The following is a 19,634-nucleotide window of genomic DNA, read 5'->3' as shown; positions in this document are numbered from 1 at the left end:
GGCGTCGAAATCCAACCGTATCAGGCGAGTCTCCAGTGCTTCTCTCCGGAGCACCGTCGTCACAGTCGACCGATAACGTGGAGGCAGAGCGGATGGTACCTCCTCCCCGTTGCTTCCTGACGTACACCTCCGTGCTGGCCCGAGCGGGTAACGCAGACTGCGCGTTGCGCCATGCGCTTTAGACTCTGCGTCCTGGCGGGAGCGTATTTCCCGGCTTGCGAGAGACTCGGGCCACGGAATGATGCTGGTCCGGCACAGATGGGGGATTGCGCGAGATCATGCTCCGCTTGACTCGTAGTTGGCTCCTGCCAGGCCCTCTGCGGTGGCTTGAGACGTTCGTCTGCATGCGGCTGGACAGAGGCGGCTGCCGAGAGGAACGCGGAGACGCACCTCTCCGTGCGCGCCGGTCGCGCTTGCCTCTGGGAGCAGCGAGCTTGTTTGCGAAGCATGTCGGCCTGAACCGTGTCTGATACGCTCTACTACCGATAAGAGTGGACGTCTGGCTACAAGGGGGATCTCCTGGAGCATACGGGACGAGACGCTACAGCGTGCCCCACGTATGCGAGCACTCGGCGCGAGCAAGCCTGCTGTCCGTCACTTGGCAGATGCTACGAGATGCCGATTTTCGTGAGCAGCTAGGCTCGAAAACCTTCGTCAAGAGGGAGAATCTCGGTAGAATGAGGGGAGGGAACGGCGGGCGGATGTTCTCCATGGAGCCGAGCGCCTCAGAGTCGTGCATGGCCTTGAAATCAAGTCAGAAAGTCGGCCCAGAATGCCGAGTGCATGCGAGAACAGCACACGGACCTCAGCCGGACTGGGTATGCTCCTCGTTCAGGGCGTCCGCGAGCTTTTGCAGCTGGACAGAGGTGGTGGTCTCCCCGCTGTTTTTGGCTAGACTGCGGGTGCGGAAGCGGTGGAGAAAGCTGTCGAGCCTCTTTTGTGCGACCTCGGAGGAGATCTGCTGGACGCGGATGGTGTGGATGCGCAGGGGCGGGGTCAATGAGACGTCGAGGTCCATGGCGGGGAAGAGAAGGAGGAGCAAGCGCAGGCGCGGCCGGAAGCGCAAGGGATGATCACGGGCCGGGTCACGTGGGTGGAGAAACAGTGGTGGTACGACCGTCGCGGCCACCGACGCGGCAAAGGCACAGACAGGCAGGCAGACACACTCATCCTCCGCACTCTCCCCGCGTCTCTACCTCCTCGTCCCCCGCACCTCTCTCTCGTCCTCCCACCTCTCCTCCGCCAGCCTCCTCACGCCAACAGCTGTATCTTTATTCTACTCTCCCCTTCACGCTCATAATGTCCCGCAACACGGCATCGTCCATGCTCGCCCTGCTCCTCACCCACCCCTTCGAGTTCCGCGTTCTCCTCCAATACAAGCTCTGGCACGAGCCCAAACGCGACATCAGCCAGCCCTCCGAGCATGCCACCTCAGGATGGGACCGCCCAACCATGCGCCGCTGCTGGCACTTCCTCGACCTCACCAGCCGCAGTTTCTCGGGCGTCATCAAGGAGGTCGAAGGGGACCTTGCGAGAGTGGTCAGTAGTGCTTTTGTATATCTTTATCTGCCCCCGGGCGCGTCTCTCTCTCGCACAAATACGTCTGCCCGGATTTGTGCGCGGAGGAAACGGCTCGTGCGCGTTTCCGCTTCTGGAAGGTGTGGCTAGCCCGTCGCTCGCGTGAAGCGAAGGCCAGCGTTCGTGAGCTCGCTCCACCACTGCGTATCTGCGGGTCCGACGTGCACCCGACGTCGATACACGCATTCAAAGCCCGCAGTCCGACGGCCGCATTCGTTACGACTTGTAGCAGCCTTTTCAGCGCGCGTGCGCCCTATCCCCGCAAACCTTACGTCACATGTGCTAAGGACGTCGTGCACTGGTGCAAGTCTGTCGGGGACACGCTACGGCATATGGAAATGCGAGCATTCACACCAACGCTGACCGTCCGTCTTCGCCCAGATCTGCTTATTCTACCTGGTGCTACGAGGACTGGACACGATCGAAGACGACATGACGATCCCCGACGAGAAAAAACAGCCGCTGCTCCGACAATTCCACAAACTCGCCGTCAAGCCCGACTGGACGTTCGACGAGTGCGGCCCCAACGAAAAGGACCGGCAGCTGCTGGTCGAATGGACCGTCGTGAGCGAGGAGCTCAACCGCCTAGACCCACGGTAAGCGCTGCGCTCTTTCCACCTCCTCTCCCGCCCGCACACACACCCTGACTGACACCTCCAACAGCTATCGGGAGATCATCCTCGACGTCACCGAAAAGATGCAGTACGGCATGGCCGACTACGCGCACAAGGCCGCGGCGACCGACGAGCTCTACATCGAGACCGTCGACGAGTACAACCTCTACTGCCACTACGTCGCCGGCCTCGTCGGCGAGGGCCTCACCCGCTTCTGGGCCGCGTCCGGCAAGGAGGCCGCGTGGCTCGGCGACCAGCTCGAGCTCACCAACGCCATGGGCCTCCTCCTCCAGAAGACGAACATCATCCGCGACTTCCGCGAGGACGCCGAGGAGCGCCGCTTCTTCTGGCCGCGCGAGGTCTGGGGCGCCGCGCTCTACGGCAAGGCGGTCGGGCGCGCAGGCGGCTTCGCGGACATCACGGAGCTCTACACGCCCGGCAACGAGAAGCAGGCGCTGTGGGTGCTCAGCGGGATGGTCGTCGACGTGCTCGGCCACGCGACGGACGCGCTCGACTACCTGCGCCTGCTCACGAAGCAGTCCATCTTCTGCTTTTGCGCGATCCCCCAGACGATGGCCATGGCGACCCTCAGCCTGTGCTTCATGAACTACGACATGTTCCAGCGGCACATCAAGATCCGCAAGGCCGAGGCCGCCTCGGTGCGTTTTCCCCTCCCCCTATACTTCTCTCTACGTCTCTCTCTCTCTCGCCTCCCGATGTTCTTCGCTGACCGCATGCGCCATCGCACAACAGCTGATCATGAAGTCCACGAACCCGCGCGACGTCGCGTACATCTTCCGCGACTACGCGCGCCGCATCCACGCCCGCGCGCTTCCCGACGACCCCTCCTTCCTCCGGCTCTCCGTCGCCTGCGGCCGCATCGAGCAGTGGTGCGAGCGCCACTACCCCTCCTTCGTCCGCCTCCAGCAGGTCTCCGGCGGCGTGCAGTACGACCCGCGCGACGTCCGCACGCGCGTCGTCCAGGCCGCCGAGGCGCGCGACCAGGCGCTCGCGAAGGAGAAGCGCATGCTCGAGTACCGCGAGCGCGCGGCGGCCGCGAACGGGAAGGGCGCGAACGGGCTGCTGGAGGACCGCAAGCCTGCGCAGGAGGAGCTGAGCACCGTCGCGCTGCTGCTGTACGTCGCGGGCGGGTTCCTCGTCGTCCTTGCGATCACGCTTGGGTTCGCGTGGGTGCTGCTCACGTACTTCCAGTAGACGGGGCTGCGGTATGTTTTTGGTCTGTAGACGCTACTACAGCGTGCGCCGTATACTTACGGTATGTGCGACGGCTACGAATACGTGGCGCGCATTACCCCGCCGGGGCCGCGGACGATCTGTCCGGTTTTTGTCTATGTGGGAGATACCCGTATAATACAGTGCTGATATATTAAAGGGGTGACGACTACATAGTCCCGCGTGTTCCCATACCGTTGAGGGGAGGGGGTGAGTGGTGAGAGTATTACATCCATCCAAGAAAGCCGTGTACTATATACGAGGGAGGAACATGAGATGAAAAAAAAGACCCAGGGTGAAAGTGGACGTATGGCGGGCGTAACGCCCCGCGGGCCCGCGCCTTGTATGCAGGCTACTTCTTGCGCTTCGGAGCTGCGTGTGGGATGCTTTAGGGTGCGTAACAGTGCGCGAGGAAGGGCCGGACGACGTACCGCTAGACTGTGATGCGGCCTTGCGCTTCTGGCCAGGCTTGGGCGACCCGTCGACGTCTTCGTCGAGGGCCGCGGCCTTCTTGACCTTCGGCTTCCTTCGCACGCCGTCTGTCGAGACGGGTGCCCCGGGCTCCGCCTTGCACTCGGGGCAGAACCACTCACCGTCGGGCACCGCGTCCAGCGGCGGGTCCAGACACTTCAAGTGGTAGGGGTAATCGCACTGCAGAGCAAACGCGTTGTCACGGTACCGAGTGTCACAGGCGAGCAATGCAACTGACCTTGTCGCACTCGAGCGGAGAGTCGTCCTCGCCGTTGTCCTGGTCGCAGACTACGCAGATGTCCGGCGGGTTCACGTCGAACGGATGACGGGGCAGTTCGGAGAACTTCTCGTTCGGGCGTGCTAAGAGGAACGTCGTGTTCTGCCCTGCCGCTACTCTGAATTGAACATCATCGTTAATATTGCATTCCCAAGAGAAGGATCATCATGGGCGCACTGAATGACATCGATGCCAGCGAGAGGCTTGTTTTGGATGGGCTTAGTCGCACTCTTGGGCTGGTCGGGGCCATGCCCGAGCTCGCTGTTGAGCGCGCCTTGGCCAAAGGCGATAGTCATCACACCGTCGTCCTCCTGGGCGAGAGCCCAGTGCGTCACACCGCCGCACGCGGCATGGATAATCTTGCACCCCCTATGAGTAACCATCCAGTCAGCAAACCATTCAGACAAGGATAGTGTGAAAGCGTTTATTCACATGATGTCCTGTATGAATTTGAAGGTCGAGAACGGCTGTCCGCCCGAACCTACACCATGAATGGAGCGTCAGAACGGACCCTGCGAACGCGCATCATGACCGGATCGCACACGCACCATCACCGGTGTTCTTCCACTTCCCGGCCATCCAGTACATGCCCTGCTTGTCGATCACGACCGAATTTGATGGCCCGGCCACGACGTAGGCACCCATAGTGAGTTCGTTCGGACCAGCGAACTGAGGCACTTGTTTGGGCACGAGAGCGTCGACTTGGTTCCCCAGACCAAGGCGGCAGTAGCCATTGTAGCCCCAGACAAACACGCGGCTGCTCATCCGAGGGTTCAGCGTCAGTACAAGGAAGTACTTTTGAAGGAAAGCATGAGCGGTCCGCGTACCCGTCACTGTCGAGCGCGATCGCGTGTTGGGGGCCGCAGGCAATCTGGACGATCTTTCGCTCGGCAAGCCCCCTGACGAGAACTGAATGACGTGAGATTATGTATAAGATGCCGGGGATGGAGGATCAGGGATAGAAACTTACTTGGCTCCTCTTCGAAGTCGAAAGCAGACTTTCCTGCGGACACTATGCGCTCGCCTGCTCGACCATTACCTAGTTGGCCCTTCTCCTCGCTTCCGAATGCGAACACTGCGTACCAACGCTTAGAACGGTTCAGCAAAATCGGACAAAACTTGCCGACCTTTCCCACTGTCGGTGAGGACTAGGGAGAAGGTGATGCCAGCCGCAGCTATGACTACCTTCTCCTTCTGGCCACTCAACTTGGGCCCATTAACGAGCTTGAAGGACGGGATCTCCGGACATGCGGGGTGGCCGCACTATGCGCATTACACGTTTCATGGTCAAATACAATTTTCCCGCAACTGAATAGACATACCTGTCCTGCGTGGTTCTGCCCAGCCGACCACAGTTGCCCATCGCTTCCCACGAGTAAAGTATGGTTTCGTCCACACGCCGCGTGCACGAAACGCGTACCTTTCGGTGCACCTAGCTCCTGCGCGGTCAACCGCCTTGGCTCGTTCTCCGAAATCGCATCCACTCCAGTGACACCCATGCACGACTTGTCATTGCGCCCAAACATCCACGCGACGCCGTCGACGTCTAGGACGACACAGTGGCAGCCAGCGCATGATGTGTGGATGGAAACGGCCTGGACGTTACTCAGCGAGCGGAGGATGTGGGGCTCGGGTAGATCAGTGCTGTGAAGGCGCGTTGGGCATCAGGGGTAAGACCACATTGATTTTGAGAACACACCTGGTACCGTCCTCCTGGTTCTTCTTCCCTCCTTTGTCTTTCTTGCCCAGTCGCGTCCTGTGTCCACCGTCAGCTACGCTCAGCTGCAGAACTCTGCCATGGGCCACTTCCGGCTCCACGATCATGACCACGCGGGGCGGGGGGCGCAGCCACAGGCACAGGCCAAGAGCGAATCACGGGGGTGGTACTCACCAGTCAGTACCTCCACATAGCAACACTTCAGGAGCGCAAACGACGATTGAGCGAACGTTACGGTGACACAGAAGGGAAACAACTACCTCTTCCCCACTGCTGTTCAGGCTGGGAGCTGGTGGCGGCGGGAGTGGAAGAACTGGACATCGTTGCACCGCCTAAAGTTGGTGTGAGACGAGCGAGCAACTGGGACGCCTCGACGACCGTGTGACAGGCGGCGGTCGCGCCCTCTCGCTACCCGCCCATCCCGGGTTCCCCACTGCCATCCTCCCACCGTCCACCTCCGTTTGGGCTCGGTGTTATACGAGAAGCCGCGCAGGGTCGCTCGGACTAGGCGTATCATGCGAAGATGTTCTCTACCTGCCCCTGTACGCTTCGTAGTCCAAGCGCGCGACCGCGAGTCCAGCTAATTGTGCGCAAGGATAGTATCTCGGGGGACGCGAAGATCAAAGAACGTGAGGAAAGAACTGTTATACAATCTATTATAGAGACTAGACAGCGATAGACCATGCAGGTATACAGTAGTACATTGAAAGCATGCGATAGAAATCCAAAGACCCTCGACAATCACCAGAAAGCACACCTGCAGACACAATGGTTAGCTCTGCCTATTGCGAATACGCTAATATGAACATACCATCCGGAGAAGCATTGGCATAAGTTTTCCAACGATGTCGCCTGCAGAATCAGCTTGTCCACCTGAGCAGGCACGGTGAGCACCTCCTCTGGGTTGAAGTCTCGTCCTACAAGCACCAGCGCGAGGCGCAACACATCAACTTTATGAACAGAGAAACACAGGCGTGCGGACAATGACGTACCTGTGAGCTTATCTTGGACGCGTCTGTACACGAACAGTGCACGTTCGTTCCGGACTTCTTGCGCCTCTGTATGGCATAGCATCTCGTCAGTCTCACAAACGCAATCGCGCGCAAATCTCGGAACGTACCGTTCAGAATGTCGTTCTCGTCCGCTTTCAATTTGCGGATCGGCGCGGTGGGATACGCAGCAGCGCGAACCAGGTCCGCCGCGCGGCCGCTGTCACCTAAAATATGGGGGTGTACACGTAAGGACCCAGCGGCGTGGATCGGGCCACAACGGAGACAGGAACATGAACAATGTGTATGGCTGGGCCAATAGAATGTAGAGGTTCGAACGAGGGAACCGCGGATGGGGTATGACGCGCATCGATGAGATGTATGATGGTGTGCGTACCTTCTGCTCGACGTTCGACATCAGGTTGCATCAATCGCCAATTGATCAACGGGTCGTAGACGAAGGCCTCGAGTACCGCCATTAGGGATTCCTTGTTCTCTCGTAGGACCTTCATGCTGATCTCGCATGTGTTTCTGAAGCTTCCTTCGATACCGCTCACTTCCATTGCATGGGTGAGCATCCGGGTCAATCGGAAGGGTATCTTCTCGGGGAATTTCTCGCGGTGCATGGCCACCTAGCGTGCTGCGTGTCAACGAACAGAATCTTATGCAATATTTGACGGCATGTCAATGACGTACTTCGAAGCAGTCACCGAAGTCGATATGCACCACCTTGCCGGTGTTACGCTCCAGCATGAGGTTGGATGGGTGACGGTCGCCGAGACCGAGGATATGGCCGACCATGCTGTTGACGGCGAGTGACCGAGTATATGTCGCACGGCGCTCCAGCCAATGTTCTGAGTTGACGCTCTTGAGCCAGAGGACTCTATAGAGATCTTGACCGGTGGTGTTCTCGAGCGCGTATTCGAATACCTCGATCTTCTGCAGCAAGATGAGGTTCTCATAGTCCGGTGCCATCTGATGAACCGTGTCAATTGATAAAATTGGCAGCGCTCGCGTCGACGTACCTGCAGCATTAGTCGATACTCGATATTTAGCAATACTTTTCTCGACTCCCGGTAGTCCCGAACGAGCACGTGTAGAGTATCGCTGTCCTTCACCCATCCCAGAAGACCTGCGTTGGGCGCAAGCGGAATCACAGGGAAGCGTTGGATGTGTAGACGTCTCTTGAAACAGTCGGTGTCCACTGACAGAAGGCCGTTGACCAAACTGAAGAGCTGCATGACACGCTCATCTTGCCGCAGATCTTCGTGACCCTTGAGGACGAATTGGTAGTCCTTCCCATCGCTTCCCTTGATCCCTAGCCGACGCGGCCGTTGCTTCGAGGAGATAACAGTGAGCTTCGGCGCGAAGCTCTGGATCTTGATGACCGGCTTGCCGCTCTGGTAGGTACCAGGCACAGCTAGCTCGAGGTTCCTCGCCTTGAGAAGCTCGGGCGAGACATATTGCAGATCAAGCGTCGTCAGCTGCGGTAGCTGCTTCTCGATCTTCTTGAACACCTGAACGCGCCATTGTTTAGTTCGCGGGCCTGTCAAACGTCAGGAAGGACTTACTCCGTAATAGATCTCCCAAGCCTTCTCTAGGTCACGCTTTTCGCCATAGATGGTGTACCGTCTGCAAGCCTCGCGGGCTTCATGAAGGTCGCGACCGAACACTTGAGCGAACGATATCTCGCGAGCGGTCTTCGGATTCTGAGGCAAACGTTCAGCACCTTGCAGCGCAAACCAGTGATATGACATACCTCGAGCATGTCGTGAAGGGGCTCCAAGAAGGCGATCATGCCCATAGGATTGTGGTCGGTGAAGTACAAGCGGGAAGCCTCTTCCAGACCTTCGTGCCACAACTCGTGCCAGAGAATGGCGACTCGTATGAGCTCATGGCTGATAAGGAGAGCCTGTTCGACAATGATTGGACTGTGCTCCCTCATTCGGTCCATAATGTTGAGAGCGGCTTTCTTCCGAACTGCACTCGAGGACTTTGAAGCGACCGTCAAAGGGTAGACGAGCGCTTGCGGGTGATGCTTGCCAACTTCGGTAAGAAGGTTGTTGATGTTGCGGCGGATGTTGTTGCTCGGCGTCTGGATACGGGCGATGATCTAGAAGAGTGTGAATACGTCGTTGGAGAGATGAGGTGATGTCCCATACCTGAGGAATGACTTCGAGCCATGTGTCGACCTCAACATCGGTGAATCCAGCGCTCATAGCGTGGCTGACATCATCATGAGCACCGTACTTGAACCACAGCGTGAGCAGACGGAGAGTGTCTTGTAAGGCGTTCTCATTTCTCAGAGAGATTGAGCGGAAGAAACCGGTGACGGCGGATACGATGTGGGCTGCAAGCTCGTTGCTAGGAACCTCGCCAATCTTATTGTACTGCTGGTTCTCCAAGAAGCTGACGACCTCAAAGTTGGCCAGCGCCCAGGTGTGCCACGCCTTGTACCATGCAGGATCGTAGTGCGTTGCTAGATAGTACGACTGGAGAATGTCCTTGATGTTACGCTTGAATTTCCTGACGTCAATGACGAAATTCACGATGGTTTAGGGGTAACGTACTGCATCCCACTCCTCCTTGAGCGCGAATTGCCATTCGCCGAGCTTGAAGTAGCAACGGGCCAGCAGACGAGACAGCTCCTCCAACTTGCTGTTGCCGACTGGCTCAGCGCGGGGTGTCGTTCCACTCTGGATGTCACGAGCCAGCTTCGCCGAGAAGTCGCGCAGGTAGTGGAGCGTGTCCTCTTTCTCGCCCTTCGCCCAGTTGCACTTGAGATGGGCGTAGATGACCATAGGAGGCGCTTTTGAATACTGCTGCTCGCGGTAGCCAGGGGGCTGATGATGCTGCAGGGAGTCTATGCGTAAGCGAATGCGAAACATCAAATTACCAGACGAACTCACCCTATCGGGCCATAGCAAAGAATTGATCGTCTTCTCGGCAAGGAACATGCGCTCCGATTTGCGGCACAGGTTGGCGAATTTGATCCACATGACAGGATCATCTTCAGGAGAAAGCACCAGCGCGCGCACTTGCAGAATGCGCTGCCATACTTCGACGTCGGGTTGACATCCTTGCAACCTAATTGAAGGTGTCAGGACTGCGCATATACAGTCCCCGGATAACTTCACCTCTTCATCCATGTCTTCCGCATGCCAGCTTGACGATCCGGCTGATCAGCGTGTTGCTTGTAATTGACGATCTCCTCGAGCTCCGAGAGCATCTGTGCTCGGACCATTGTGCTACAATAGGTTGAGCGGCGGGCCAGGGCTGACGCCAAGGACAAACGTACTTGTAGGATCGACCATAGCTCTCACCCACCAGAGACGTGAGCTCAGGGTCGAGTAGATCCCTTGCTTTCGCGATCTGCTGCATTGCCTTCGGGAACTGGTTCTGGTGGACAGCGAGGATCGCGCGATAGAACGGTCGGTCGGCAGAGTCAGGCTTCATTGTCTGGATATAGTCATCCATCGACTCCCAGTCATTCAATGCCCAGGCGGCGGCAGCAGCCATTGGTGCAATCTCTCTACGCTCTTCTAAGCTCGAAGTCGTCCAATTCTCGTCGACCTGCTTCGCGAGCTGATCCCATTCGCCAAGCGCGTGCAAGCACTTCATGCGACCAATGGCAATGTCTGGAGCGCCAGGATCTTCTAGCGCGCGCTTCTCGTACGTCTGGAGAGCCTCCTGCCAGCGACCGAGCCGCTCGTACCATTCCTCGTGCTTGGTCGTATCATATTGTTCGCGCGCGATGAGTAGAGTGCCCCAGGCTGCATCATGCTGTTGCAGCCTCGAGTTGATACTAATGAGCGCCTCGATGATCGTCGGAGATGTCTCGGTGAAGAATTCGAGCTCCTTGTAGTGGAGAGCTTTTGCGTAGGCGTGAAACTTCATCGCGTACTCGCCGAGTGTGCGATTCTCGATTGGAAGGGGCTTCTCTTCATGCTCCATGAACTCGGCCAGGTTAAGCAACCTGTGGACCAGCTCTGCAGGCGCGTTGCTGGAAGTAATCGCAAACTCGATGGAGCGGACAAGATCCTCCTACAAGACCATGTCAGAACGAGGATAAGCAGTAAATCTCAAACCATGCCTGGTACTGGTCATACAGCTCTCCCCAACAAGACACGAAGGCGGCATTGAACAGTTCCCTCGCGAGTGGCTGGTGCACATCCACCAAGCTCATGCACGCACGCAAAGCATGGGAAGGTGACTCGCGCATGAACTCGACAGAGAGCTTCTGGATCCAGTCTAGCCAGTCGTCCTTCGTTGTGATTTGCGAGACATCCCAAGCTTGCTTTAAGTGCTGCTGGTTAACGGCCATCTTGGTGGCCTCAGCAGGTGCCTGGAAATCCGCAGACTTGTTGCTGTCACCAGCACTGAGTCGCAATCAAACAGGTGCTGCATGCTGGATATGATGTGAACTCACAGGTCGAGGACAGAAGTCTCCTGTGGAAGCCGTTCGCCCTTGAGGAGTTTGTCGATGAGATTCTCGTACCTGTGATGCGAGATACGGTGGCGCAAGATGGTCTGAGTTACGATTAGTAAACGTTCGTATACAGCTGATCTACTAGAAGCGTACCTTGCGAATCGTCGGGTGAAAGATGGCGAAGTCCGAGCCGAGCTGGATCATCAGCGCGCACAACGCATCCATGGCTGCCTGGCGTATCTCGTTATTCGCGGTGTTCAGCACACGAACCAACGGGTGGATGATCCTCGACGCATGATCCGAGAAGTTCACGCGCCTCGTGAGGCCTTCAATCGTATGGATCGCCTTCTTTCGAAGCGCCGTGGTCGCGTCCGGGCGCTCGTACGTCTTGACGATGAGAGGAATGACGAGCTGAAGGAACTCCTCGATGTTCGCGCCGAACGTGAGGAAGACGTCAAATATCTTCATCTGCGTATTGCTGGTCTTCTCGTTGAGTTCGCCCTCGAACACCTTGAGAATCGGAGGGAGGATCATCGGAATAAACGGCTTGAATTCCGCGTCGAGCGCCTTGCCTAGGGCCTCCACGAGCGACATGAGCGGCAGCTGTAATAGAACGTTGTCCCAGAGATCTTGTACGAGCTTGAAAATCTCTGTCGTGTGGTTGCGGACATGCTGCTTGATGATACCAACCAGGATCGCGAGCTGCTCCAGATGGAAGACTTGAACGCGAGAAGACGCAGTCCTTGCCACTGCGGCAAACGCTGGAATAATCTGGGTCCAGCCTATTGAGCGAAACCAAGTGGCATGCATCGGACGTCACTCACCTGAGGAAGGAACGTCACGCACTTGAGCCCTTGAGTCTTGAAAATCGACATGATGGCCTCGATGACTTTGTGGTGGTGGTTGCTCAACGACTGGTCCTTGAGGATATTCAGCAGGGCGTTGATAGACACAGTCTGGTAGTAGTCGTCCGAAGCCGTCGACGCCCCGGTAAGATTTCGCGACGGTGCGCTAACTAGATTCGACGATACTTCGTTTGCAGCCTCGTCCTCGGGCTTGATCTTGCGCCTGTAGGGATCGAGGGCACCAAGAATACCAAGGACTTTGATTACTTCGCGCCTGACAGCCTGGCTGAGTTCGGTACGGAGAATCCTACTGAGAATCTGGAGGAGTTGAGGGTACTCGACCAGGGGTTGGACCACGTAACCCGTGCTGGAGCAGAGCTGTCCGAGAGTGTGGAGAGCGGCGTCGCGCTTCTGCAAGGACGGGTCCGCGAGCTTGAAGATGATGACCTGCATGAGGTCAGGTACGTGCGGCATGACGTCCTCTCCGCCAACACAGGCGAGCTCGCCCAAGCACATGAGTATGTTCGCGGAGACCGTGGGGTTGGGGTCATTAGCCTTCGAAAGCAGGACCTTAAGCATGGGAATGGAGTACGGCTTGATGAGACGCTGGGTTGCGTTGACGAGCAAGGTGAGGAGACGAGTGCACTCTTCCCGGTTGCGCCTGTCGGGAGCGATGTTCAATGAAAGTGCACAGATAGAAGACCGACGACGTACGTGACACCGGAGTACTCGAGCTCAGTCAAGAGCTGTATCAAAGTTTTCCGTAAGGAGGGCATGACATAGGCCGGGTTGTGCATGGCCAGACGACCAATCAGTGCGACGGCGGTGACACGATTCTCGAACACTTCGTCATTGACGGCGATGAACAGCGACCGCACATTCTCTGCCTGGGCGAGATGCTTGTCGAAGCGTTCGTGCAGGGAAGAAAGGACCGTTTGTCGGATGCTGGCGTCTGTCAACGGAGATCAGTACTCGTTTCTTGGCTATGGCAGGAGCCATACCAGGATCGGCAATCGCGACGGTCAGAAGCTTGTCGATAACGTCGCTAATTATCTCGATAGAGTGGTTGCTAGCCTGGTAGCAAATCGGGTCCCGCACAAATAGGCGACAGCACGTCAGCGCTGCAGCCCGCCTGACCTCGGGATGGTCCTGGTCCAAGTATGGTAGTGCACAATCGTGGACAAATTCGTTCAGTACGTGGCCTACCAGCTATCGTCAGCCCATTGGCTACATCACTATTGCGGGACACTGCACTCACCACTAAAGTCGAATGTGTGCAGAGTCGTCAGGGCCAGCGTGATCAGCTCAGGACTCTTCGTGCTATTGGCGACATCAATTGGTATGGACTCCGTGTTCGCAGTCCCAGAATCGCCTCGGAGTAATGACGGCGGGGCACCTAGCGGTCGGTAGGACTGTCCACAAAGGACCATTGACAGAAGATCAAGTAATCGGTCTATCAAGTAAAGTTATACACGTTGTCAGAAGCGATGTCTGGTGCACAGCTTACCCTGAATGGTCTTCAATAGAGGTGGGATGTGGGTGGCAATAGCGACCAAAGCTTGGCGTAGCGGCTCGCTAAGACCGCACCCGAACATGAGATCCAGTTGGTCATGAAGGAGCTTCGTCAAATTAGGGCCGACAGCTTGCGCAAGCATGCCAACGCATTGGAAGATGGGCTCCTCTGACAGCGAGTTCTTTTTTCTGCAGATCGAAATATTGTTGCAAGTAAGACACGCCAGTTATCTAATGTTGCATTAGCAGCGAGAAGAGATGCACTCACCCTCTTGACTGCAAGCCTATTTTCACGTGCATCATGATCGACTCCAGGAAAGGCTTCATATCGCTGCCCACGGCTGTCGCGACGTGTCCGATGGCAATAAAAGCCACTACGCGCTCGTCTTTCTTATCCAGCTGGGTGAGGAGGTGCGCCATGGCCTTGTGCAAGAAGTGCTCCGAGAACGTTTGAGTGTCGTAAACCGCGAGGGTAGGTATTAGCGTGATGACCATCTTGCGGATTGTCAATTCCTTGTGAGTCTTGAATGACAGTATTTGTTCCGCGGCATCGAGAAAGTTCTCCTTCATGAACTGTACAATTGCACAATAAATCAGAGCCGAAAAGGAGTGGGTGAATTTGGAGCAGTAAGGACAGGAGACGATGTTCCACGCGAGCGCGACACACCGCATCGCTGCGATACTCGGGATCCAAATAAGAGCACGTACCATGCCGCCGTGTAGCAGTAACTCGCGATATGTCATGAGAGATCCGTGAATAGCCTCGACTTGCGACATCTTCAACCCCATCTGCGCGTCTTGCAAGATCTTGAGCAAGAACGGACTCCTCGCCCCCCGCTCTCGCTGAGAGATGATCTCCAAGCACGCTGCCAGAAGTTCTGCTGCGCTCTCTCGCACAACGTTTCGGTGGTCTCGGAGGGCCACAAGAAGCTTGTCGAAGACAAGGCCAATGTGTGGATGGAAATAGGCCGGGCTGTTGCGAGCGAGCTCCTTCAAGATGAGCACCCCGGCGTGCCTTGCGTACTCTTGCTTGTCTGACTGGAGCAATGCGACAGCGGCCTGCACCTCAAAATCCATGAAGTAGTCGCCACCGAATGCGGGGCCACTGATTGCTGCAATGTGCCCAAGCGTCTTCGACGCAGCGAGCATGACGTTGGTGTCGCTGTCAGGCAGGAGAGCCTTGACATAGTTGTAGAGTCGGAAGAGGTTACTCTTGGATTCAATCTCGGCCTCAACACGTAGTAAATGATCTGCATGGTTGCTCGGTAGTGGTAAACGGGCTCATATACGACCACACACACCTATGGCCAAGATGCCTCCCAACTTCTCATTCAGCGTCTGACTATGGACGAGATGAGAAATCTTGTTGATCGTTTCCTCCCAAAGCTTTGCGGCTGCGTCAGATGAGAGCTCTGGAATCGTGCTAGAGATCTGCTCGTAGTCAGAGGACGCAGGTCCGAGTGCAATCAGGCCCTAGGAAACATACATAGCGCTGCAAGTCCAGAGCAGACTGTGCGCGGACTTCAGGGCTTTTGCTCCTCAGGCCTTGGAAGATATCCTCGAGGAAATCATTTTGTGTCGAGGGCGCCGCAGACGCCATGATGCGCTCCTCGCAGCGCTGACCTGGGAGATATTGGGAACGAGGAAGGGAAGAGGGGAAGGAAACTGCGTACAAGTCGGACGAGCTCAGCCTACCTGAGCCAGTGCTGCTTTCCGGGACCGCGCTTGTTTAGACACCACGTGCCATCTTAGATTAGCTTTGCAAGGGAGATTAGATTGGATTGCTGTGCATAGCTCCGAGCTAGGCCAACTACGCCGCAGGCCACTCATTCCTGCAATGACTCCCTCAGCTGCTCCTAGAGCTACGAGCATACCAGATAGCTTCCTCTTTACTGTTTCTCCTTCCTCCTCCGTATCAAGATGCCTGGAATCGCCGATCTCCCCGTAGAACTCTTTGTAGACGACATCTTCGCCTACCTTCCTGTCCGCGACCTCCTGAACTTTGGGGCTATCAACCGCTTCTTCAATTCTCTTGTGAATGACGAGGCGTTGTGGCACCAGAGAATTGGACAAGACTTCAATTTCTCGGGGGCCGACACTGCTCGCCACAGCGGGTGGAAGTTCCTTTACAAGCGCCTCAGCAATCCGGCCGTGTACGTCTGGGGGTACGTTCTATGGCTACCTGAAATCGTTCATTACAGCCGTCAATTGCTTTAACTTATCTTCCAGGGAGAAGAGTGCAGGTCGTCTTGGTATTGAAGATCCACCGCGATCCGGCGTCCGCGACGGTGTTCCCTACCCAGTCCGTCTTAACATTCCTGGTGCGAAGATCGTCTCTCTCGTTGCGGGCGGAATGTATGTGCATGTATCTTCGAGGCGAGTTTCTCTCACCACCACTTATGTTTAGGTCCTTCCATGCTATAGACTCCCGTGGAGACATTTATGTGTGGGGTGAGCCCGAACGAAGTCCTTTAGATGATCACGCCTCACTTTTAAGCAGGTATGCTGGACGGAACTAGTATTGCGCTGCGCAGCGATGGATTCTCTGACCCCTGCAAGAAAGCCGAGCGCCCTGTGCGGCTGAAGTTGCCAATGAAGTTCCGCAGTCTCAGGTAATCACACCCCTCCTACACGCGTCCAATTTTGTGGCTCACATCGATCGCCAGCTGCGGACGTCTCCATACCACCGCGATCGATGCCGCGTCTCAAATTTGGACCTTCGTTTCATGGGGCCGCCCGTTCCGTCTCAGCTCAGCCCTCGTCGACAAGTCTAGCCCCGAAACCACCCCAATCCAAGTCGAGAGCGGATGGTCCTTCTCTTCTCTTCTCACCCAGTCGGGCGACGTCCTCGTTTATTGGCCCAATGGCGGAAGATTGAAGGAAATCATTGACCAGAAGGCAGAAGAGTTGGATAAGTTGGACAACGAGGAGCTCAAGGCCGCCGCAAAGGCGCGACCCACAGAAGCGGAACCGAACGTCGTCCCATGCTACTGGTGGGTGTTGCACGGAGCCGACCCAGTCAGACTTCCCCCAATCCCATCCGGGAGCCTTCCGGCACTGCCACATACTGGTCTCACTCAAGAGACACTAGACGAAGAAACGAAGTTGGTGAAGATCGCAGCGCTGGACAACAACATTATCGGGCTAACCAACAAGGGCCATGTTTTGCGCTATGGCGAACTATATGGGGAAGATGAATATCAACAAGGTCGCTGGGAATACGTAAGAGCCTTGACGTTGTAACCTGATTCGGCACTCATGCGAGTGATTCTGAATAGCTACCACTGTTCAGTGACGTACAGCAGATCAAGAACAAGTTTGCTTCGACAACCAGCGATAACAGCAGTCCGAGCTACAGTCCTCCTGACAGCATGCTAATTACCCATGTACGTCGTAAGAGACACCCACCCACCCACGACTAACTCTTTTGCTTAGATCTCAGCGTCCTTCGAGACATTCTTCGCGTATTCCGTTGGCAAAACGTCTGCCGTGCTTATGGGTAAAGGCATACCCCCTCAATCCGCCCATGTCCCTCACCCAGACCCCTTCACCAACGACTTTGCCCCCACCATCATCCCCGAGCTGCAGAATCGGTCCGTCATCTCTGTCGTCCTCGGCGACTACCATTACGGCGCGCTCACCGCGACCGGCAAGCTCCTCACCTGGGGCCAGTTCTCCAAGGGCGCGCTCGGTCTTGGGGACCCCCTCGAAATCGAGGTGGGCCAGCCGGGAGGCTTCCCGTCCGAGCAGGCGCGCAACCAGGCGGTGCGCCCCAGGTACGGTCTGATACGCACCCCTCCAGATGTGCAGGTGCCGACAGAGGTGCGGTTCGACCATGGGGAGAAGAGGGGGCGGGTCAAGTACTGCTTCGCCGCCGCGGCGCTAGGCTGGCACACCGGGGCGTTGGTAATCGATCTTGATGTACGTTCTCCATGCTTGTCACTGGATTGTCTCTCTCGCTGACATGCCGTATCGAAACCACAGCCTGACCAAGAAGAGGAAGAGGAAGAAGAGGAGCGTGTCACTAACGCCTTCCCTGCAAACCAAGATGGAGGTGGAGCGGAGCAGGAGGAGCCACCAGCACCTGGTGACACGATGGCTCACATCATGCCAATCGGTTTTGGGCGAGGAAGGGGTATGCATCCGTTCAGGGTTGGCTTTGCCGGGAGGGGTATGTATCGCGGTGGTCCACCCGCGGGAAACTGATACAGTTCTACTTGTGATAGTCCAAGTGTGAGCATTGGAGGGACGAGACGAAGTACATGACGCAGTATGTGCTTATATGGCAATTGTACAATACGGGTTACCTTGTAGCGCAGTCTGTCGCTGCCTACACAGATTGCATGACATCGATCTGACAATTTACAACCCAAGCCAGCCACTAGCTGAAATGCGCAACAACAGTCTTCGATTGACCGCACCCTCCTAACTGGGGCTCATGATGGGACAGAATGCACAGAAGCAAAAAGGGCCTGACCGGGAATTGAACCCGGGACCTCCTCCAGATGGTTCTTAACCCTAAGAAGGAATCATACTACTAGACCACCAGGCCGCATGGACTCCCTTCCTGCGTCAGAACATCATAGCAAGCTATCTCCGTGCCACCACTATTGCTATCACTTATCTCAAGAATCGTTTCCGCCTCATCGTCACATCGTGTTCTCAACATATAGTCTGTGCTTCTCGTTCGCTTACCACCTGAACAAGCGGATTACCTCTCTTATGTTATGTACGCCGTTGGCGCCGACTCCACCTTCGACATAGCGTTGACGTGGTCGCATGGATCATCGGATGGCTTGCCTGAGTACATGATGGTATGGCAGTACTGTTGTCGTTCATCGGTGCCCGCATGCCGCGAAGATCGAGCTCATTGTTGATCTTCTTTTACATAGCTTAGCGTGGCACAGCGCCGTGCTTGCTCGTCTTTGCGACTAACATTTGATGCCAGCTTGTCAACGCATGTCAGGATATAGTGCCGATGTGCCACTCCTCACAGCGTCCTCCATGTTCCAACTTTTATAGCCATGTCTTGACACAGGCCCTTCTCGAGAATGCCACCGGAAATCCATCTCCCCCCTCCCTTCCGCGGCAGACATTGATCAGGCTGACCAATGTACCACCAGTGTGGTAGCACCGCTTGTTAACCTCGCCCTTTGGTCGTGACGATAAGTTGGCACGGCTGCTATAGAGACGATATCGTAACAAGTCTTCGCCTGACGTTACGCTCATATCTGTGATGTTTTCGAGGCCTCGCTATTCATGTACGACTGTCGGTAAGTCACAGCTTCAACCTGCGAACACTGATGACTCGGACTGAGTGGAACCCGATGGAACCGCGCACGGTGGTCCCTATCGATATCAATGGTATTTTTTGTTGTTCATACAGGTATGCTTGGGCCAGCATCTCGATTCTTGGAGGCAGTACCCGACTACCCCGAAGACTTGATCTCACCAAGCCCGTTGTCGCTCTCAAGATTGTACAACGAGCTGAATCCGGAGAATTGACGGACTGACTCGACTGTCTTCGGGCGACATATTCCTTGAAAGCCAATCGTGTCAGTCGGGCTGGCTCCCTCGAACTGCAAAATCCAGATACATCCTAGATACTGCGATGCGGTTGTGTGGTATCCCGATAATGACTCAGCGGTAGAGTTATCTGACGCACATGGCCGCTTCCGGAGGACAAGAGGATGCTAACGACTGCCCTGTGAGGGGATTTGCTTAGTGTGCGAATGCCGATCCGGATCAACAGTGTCAAGACACTCTGTCTCCGTGCGTGTCTCTGTCAATGCCAATGCCAGCGCGCTTCGGTGGTTGCAGATGATTTCGTTGAGTTGCCGGGCGCCGACTCGGACCTTGTTGAGTACAGCTTGCCATGAGATCAACGCCTTCATGGCCACCCAGGATCACACCTCGCCTCCAGTGATTGGTATGTCAGATGCCCTAAACTCACCACCGCATTTAGGTAT

General features: G+C 56.2%; 5 protein-coding genes and 1 non-coding gene across 6 annotated transcripts; 2 read left to right on the top strand and 4 right to left on the bottom strand.

Annotated features, from left to right (window-relative positions):
* Positions 1 to 541: 541 nt before the first annotated feature.
* On the bottom strand, positions 542 to 1,018 carry DICSQDRAFT_167545 (uncharacterized protein; the record flags this gene model as incomplete). The annotated part of the gene is made up of 2 exons (XM_007363138.1): positions 542 to 608; positions 816 to 1,018. 2 exons carry the CDS (start codon positions 1,016 to 1,018, stop codon positions 542 to 544), a joined length of 270 nt encoding a protein of 89 aa, XP_007363200.1.
* A 281-nt stretch (positions 1,019 to 1,299) lies between these two features.
* DICSQDRAFT_125356 (squalene synthase) lies at positions 1,300 to 3,407 on the top strand (the record flags this gene model as incomplete). The annotated part of the gene is made up of 4 exons (XM_007363137.1): positions 1,300 to 1,539; positions 1,960 to 2,174; positions 2,242 to 2,851; positions 2,946 to 3,407. 4 exons carry the CDS (start codon positions 1,300 to 1,302, stop codon positions 3,405 to 3,407), a joined length of 1,527 nt encoding a protein of 508 aa, XP_007363199.1.
* A 370-nt stretch (positions 3,408 to 3,777) lies between these two features.
* DICSQDRAFT_145033 (RCC1/BLIP-II) lies at positions 3,778 to 6,211 on the bottom strand (the record flags this gene model as incomplete). Its single annotated transcript, XM_007363136.1, has 13 exons — positions 3,778 to 3,797; positions 3,857 to 4,076; positions 4,135 to 4,291; positions 4,351 to 4,542; positions 4,606 to 4,654; positions 4,722 to 4,930; positions 5,001 to 5,082; positions 5,144 to 5,248; positions 5,301 to 5,436; positions 5,496 to 5,817; positions 5,873 to 5,929; positions 6,065 to 6,089; positions 6,151 to 6,211. 13 exons carry the CDS (start codon positions 6,209 to 6,211, stop codon positions 3,778 to 3,780), a joined length of 1,635 nt encoding a protein of 544 aa, XP_007363198.1.
* Positions 6,212 to 6,631: 420 nt separating this feature from the next.
* Positions 6,632 to 15,265, bottom strand: DICSQDRAFT_145032 (atypical/PIKK/FRAP protein kinase; the record flags this gene model as incomplete). The annotated part of the gene is made up of 26 exons (XM_007363135.1): positions 6,632 to 6,647; positions 6,702 to 6,807; positions 6,883 to 6,948; positions 7,011 to 7,106; positions 7,277 to 7,511; positions 7,576 to 7,854; positions 7,905 to 8,396; positions 8,451 to 8,588; positions 8,639 to 8,992; positions 9,042 to 9,395; positions 9,450 to 9,731; positions 9,789 to 9,966; positions 10,017 to 10,127; positions 10,178 to 10,923; positions 10,973 to 11,258; positions 11,309 to 11,409; positions 11,462 to 12,079; positions 12,133 to 12,814; positions 12,868 to 13,105; positions 13,155 to 13,355; positions 13,412 to 13,606; positions 13,661 to 13,854; positions 13,934 to 14,238; positions 14,374 to 14,915; positions 14,967 to 15,096; positions 15,152 to 15,265. The coding sequence occupies 26 exons, from the start codon at positions 15,263 to 15,265 to the stop codon at positions 6,632 to 6,634; spliced, it is 7,059 nt and encodes a 2,352-aa protein (XP_007363197.1).
* Positions 15,266 to 15,521: 256 nt separating this feature from the next.
* DICSQDRAFT_160146 (RCC1/BLIP-II) lies at positions 15,522 to 19,170 on the top strand (the record flags this gene model as incomplete). The annotated part of the gene is made up of 9 exons (XM_007363134.1): positions 15,522 to 15,830; positions 15,895 to 16,020; positions 16,073 to 16,116; positions 16,166 to 16,277; positions 16,332 to 16,887; positions 16,944 to 17,051; positions 17,101 to 17,586; positions 17,650 to 17,836; positions 19,052 to 19,170. Exons 1-9 carry the CDS (start codon positions 15,586 to 15,588, stop codon positions 19,168 to 19,170), a joined length of 1,983 nt encoding a protein of 660 aa, XP_007363196.1. The 5' UTR covers positions 15,522 to 15,585.
* DICSQDRAFT_t44 lies at positions 18,134 to 18,217 on the bottom strand. Its single transcript has one exon. It is a non-coding gene; the product is annotated as a tRNA-Pro (tRNA).
* Positions 19,171 to 19,634: the final 464 nt, after the last annotated feature.

This window comes from Dichomitus squalens (genome assembly GCF_000275845.1).
Source record: "Dichomitus squalens LYAD-421 SS1 unplaced genomic scaffold DICSQscaffold_5, whole genome shotgun sequence".
Classification (NCBI taxonomy): domain Eukaryota; kingdom Fungi; phylum Basidiomycota; class Agaricomycetes; order Polyporales; family Polyporaceae; genus Dichomitus; species Dichomitus squalens.
This window is presented reverse-complemented; position numbering and strand designations above follow the sequence as displayed.